This window comes from Trichechus manatus, unplaced genomic scaffold (genome assembly GCF_000243295.1).
Source record: "Trichechus manatus latirostris isolate Lorelei unplaced genomic scaffold, TriManLat1.0 scaffold00072, whole genome shotgun sequence".
In the NCBI taxonomy this organism is placed as follows: Eukaryota; Metazoa; Chordata; class Mammalia; order Sirenia; family Trichechidae; genus Trichechus; species Trichechus manatus.
In genome coordinates, this window is record NW_004444008.1 from 4,817,964 (window position 1) to 4,822,115 (window position 4,152).

Sequence of the window (4,152 nt, forward strand, 5' to 3'; positions counted from 1 at the left end):
GAGCCAGGGGCCCTCATCAGGACCGGGGGGCCACAAGGCAGGGCCCCGCATCAGGAATGGATGCCCACAAGATAGTGCCCTTCCGTGGCCCAGGCAGCACCTGCCAGACTTGCAGCGAGTGCTCCCTGGAGGGACGTCGTCTACACAACACCCACCTTCACTCCGAGCGGGCGGCCTGTTGCAGCCCTGGAGCCTCTGCTGGCCTGTGTCAGCCAGACGGGGCCTGTCACCTGCCACGTGGAATCTTAAACTCTCAGCCTTCTAAACCTGCTACATTTCAAGCTACACTGTAGCTGTGCAGTATTTTAAAACGATATGACGTTGACCTAAAAGAGACAGAAAAAAATGTTTCATTGGGAAGTCAAGTACATAGTAACATTGTATCAGTTAGCTCGTCAGAAGCGGCAGGCGAACAGGCCCATGTACGAGTTTCCGGGAATCTCCCCCAGCGTCAGAACGTGACCTACGTGTTTCTCTCGTACAGTCCTGTCCAAAGCCTGGCACCTCAACCCAATGACACAGTAAATACGTATTGCTTCTCCCAAATGGCACCTACCTTTTTGAATTCTATTTAGACCGGGTCACTGGCCAAAGTATTATCCTAAAATGGACTATCTAAAAATAGTAAAATGTAGAAACCACCTTTCCCCTTGGAAGGAACGCATCCATTCAAACACAAACCCGAGACTGATTTCTAAAGTTTATTAAAAATCAAAGAATAGAAAAACTTTACATAAAAATATGTCAATTTTAGCTTCCACATTGTTGTCCACACACAAAAAAATCGAAACATGGTATCTTTTCGCTACGCCTGCGGACGTGACCACAGCGGTAGCCCCAGGCCAATTCATCGGGCCCCCACGACTGGAACGGAGCCTGACCCTGCCCTCGGAAGCACACTTAGGGTGCGTACCGTGGCCACCGCTGCCAGCAAGGGCCTGTGCAGCCGTCTCCTCGGCGCGGGCTAGCCAATATTGCTCGTGAGTACATTAGAACAGGCCTACGAGTCCGTGTTTATAAATACTTCTGTATCGCTAGGGTCACAATTTAAATACTTTAAATACATTGGGTAACCTCCGATCGCCAAGGACCACGGAGGGAACGTGCTGCCCCACTGCCAAGGCCTCTGGGAGGACGGCAGGGGAGGGCAGGCCCAGCACTCGGCCTCACAGGTGCCCACCACCGTGGACAGCAACTCTGCACGCCCACTCACTCCACACATCAGCTAGGTGGCACGGCCATCTCTCAGCGCTCTCCACTATGGACTTCAAACCCCGACCTACCTGTGGTGTTAGCAGGGTCTAGGCCCCTCATCCTACAACGGGGGGCCGAGGACCTGTGAGATGCGGCCGACCCCCAGGACAACTGTGGCGCTCCGGAAACTCAGGTTAGGCAGGATGGAGATATGCTTGTTCAAAACAAGGTCACAGGACAGTGAGTGTCGTGGCAGAATACACTTGCATAGTATACCTGTATGCATCGGAAGCCAGGCCAGCCGCCCGACAGCGCCTCTAGGACGCTCCCCCACGGCGCATGGAGCCGCGAAGTCCTCCCCATAGTTGCTCTTAGCAGAACGAATACACACTGCTATACAGATTCCTCCACGGAATCAACATAATCCCTTTCTCCACATTCCTAAAACTGGGCACCGTTTTCCATAATGATACTCACCAGACCCATCATTACAGCTTGTGTGACTAGGACAGGCTGAAGCATTTCGAAGTTCACATTTTGTATAGATTTTACACCGTGACAGCCCGTCCTCCCTTAGAAAGTTATACTTCTGGCACTTTAAATGCTGGGTTTGTCGTCTATTCAAAAAAAATCAAAAACCAGACACTTTAAAACTCAGTGGTTGAGCAGGACTGCAGGCCGGGCAGCAGGCAGGGCGGCGGGCTGTCTGTCCAGGCACAGCCGTCCTGGTGTCCAGTCGGCACGGCTCGTCACCCCCTCCCACGCGCTGAGGCTGCGCATCCAACCGAAAGGAAAGACGTCAAAATGAACCCCAACCCCCTGTGGTCTTTGTAATGATGCCCCTCAGACAACCAGCAACACAATGAACCCAACTTAGAAAATGCAACCGGGGAAAGGATGTAGGCTGATTTAAAAACCCTCCTCCCTTAAATAGAACTTACGTGAAAATAGGAAATTAAATAAAAAATATCTGAGTTATTGCACAAATCATAAGTTTGCGATATTTACATAGAAAAACAGTTCTGGGATTCCAAACAAAACACTAGGGCACTAAAACAATGGCAACCCCGACCCCATCCGCCGCGCAGAGAGACGCCGGGGGCTCCTCTGACAAACGGAAAACAAACCCCAAACCGCAAAGGAGTCGACAGGGCTCTGCACGCGCGTGCACATGCGCGCGCACACGCGCACACTGTCCCCGCGGGCCGGAGTCCCAGCAGCACTGCAAGGTGAGGACAGCGCCACGTTGCACAGACGGGCACAACGCGCTGTTCTGGAGGATGGACGCGGCCACCCCACGAGGACATGCAGAGGGCGGCGCAGGCGCGGGGGCCCCGTGGCTGATGTGCGGACGCTGCGAGTCTCCGTCACGGCCACCACGGCCCGAGGCCGCAGTCAGTCTGGGCAGGCGGCGGCGGTGCCAAGGCACCATTATCTGCTGAGGCTGACGGGCAGGCTGTCCCGCGTATGCGTGTGCTTTTTCCTCCTCCAGCCGGTACGGTTGTACTGGTGGTGGCCCCGGTTCCCCACGGGTGGCCGTACGCCTCCACTGCCCACGGAGCTGTGGCCGCCACCTGGGCTGTGGCTGTGTGAGCCTTTCACCGACAGCTTCATGCCACTGTGCTGCTGGAAAGACACAGGGAGGTCAGCGCGGCATGTCCTAGGGCAGACGGGACCCCAGGAGACAGGCTCAGCCCTGACCTGGCCCAGTACTTGTGAACAGGGCCTCTTGTGGGGACAGGGTCACTGCAGATGGAGGGAGTTCAGGTGGGGTCACTGCAGATGGAAGGAGTTAAGATGGGATCTCTAGGGTAGGAGTTAAGATGAGGTCACTGCAGATGGAGGGAGTTCAGGTGGGGTCGCTGGTGGGAGGAGTTAATAAGATGGGGTCACACGGGGGAGGAGCTGGTGTCACGGGTGGGCCCGAAGGTTCCTGTGACTGGTGTCCTCTTAGGAGGAGGAGCAGTGGCAGACGCACAGACGGGGAGAAGACTGTGTGCAGACGGAGGCAGAGACTGGAGCGATGCGGCCACAAGCCAAGGAAAGCCTGGGGCCACCAGAGGCTGGGAGAGACGAAAGGTCTCTTCCCTGGAGCCTGTGGATGGAGGGGGGCCCTGCCAACACCTGAACTTGGACTTCTGGCCTCCAGAACTGCAAGAGAACACCCTTCTGCGGTTTAGGCCAGCTTTGTGGTTGTGTTACTTCTGCCCCAGGAGACAAAGCAGAGTCCGTCCGTGGAAACAGAACCACACCCACGGGGCTCACGCACACTCAGTTCTTGAGGCGGGACGGTCAGGCAAGCCACGTTTGTCTCCACTGGAGCAGAGTCAGGAGCCGCATGGGGAGAACGTGCCAACAGTGCATGCACCACCAACCCAGTCCTCCAGGTGTCCCCGTGTGCCGACACCACCCACAGACACAAGAGGCCCCTGCTTTCCCCTCTGACCACTGGCGGACCCTGGATGCATGCAGAACTGTGGGCCTCGGCCCGGCCTGACTCTCCACGGCCCTCAGCCCTTGTCCACCACAGCCTGTGTCTGGACTACCCGAGCACCTCCCCACCGTGAAGTCCCCTCAAAGGCAGACCTTTGAAGAGAAGCGCAGTCGGCAGAGGAGGGTGTCAGAGCGAAGTGACCCAGAGGGGTGGAGGAAGGGGGCCAGGCGGAAGCGAGGGAAGTCTGCGTCCTTCCTGCAGCGTTCCTATCCCACCCTGGCCCCTCCTGCTGGCTCAGCACACAACACGGCAATGCAGCGAAAGGGTGACTGGGTGGAACCCGGGCAGGGATGTCCATATTCTGTTCTTACGTCCAAATACAGAAGCCGGGGAGCTATGACACGGGCTGAGGAGCCGACCCTCAGGGATCAGAACCCCAGCAAAACCCGCTGAGAGCGCACCAGGGCCTGACTGCCTCCGGGCCCTGAGCTCTGAGCCCCCAGGGACTCCTGACACGGAGGATC

General features: G+C 56.7%; 1 protein-coding gene across 1 annotated transcript in view; it reads right to left on the reverse strand.

Annotated features, from left to right (window-relative positions):
• Positions 1 to 200: 200 nt before the first annotated feature.
• TENT4A (terminal nucleotidyltransferase 4A) overlaps positions 201 to 4,152 on the reverse strand; it is a 48,932-nt gene continuing 44,980 nt past the window's right edge. The window contains exon 13 of the mRNA XM_004380273.2: positions 201 to 2,820. Within this exon, the coding sequence (XP_004380330.1) occupies positions 2,626 to 2,820 (195 nt within the window). The 3' untranslated portion in view covers positions 201 to 2,625. The remainder of the gene's footprint in view (positions 2,821 to 4,152) is intronic.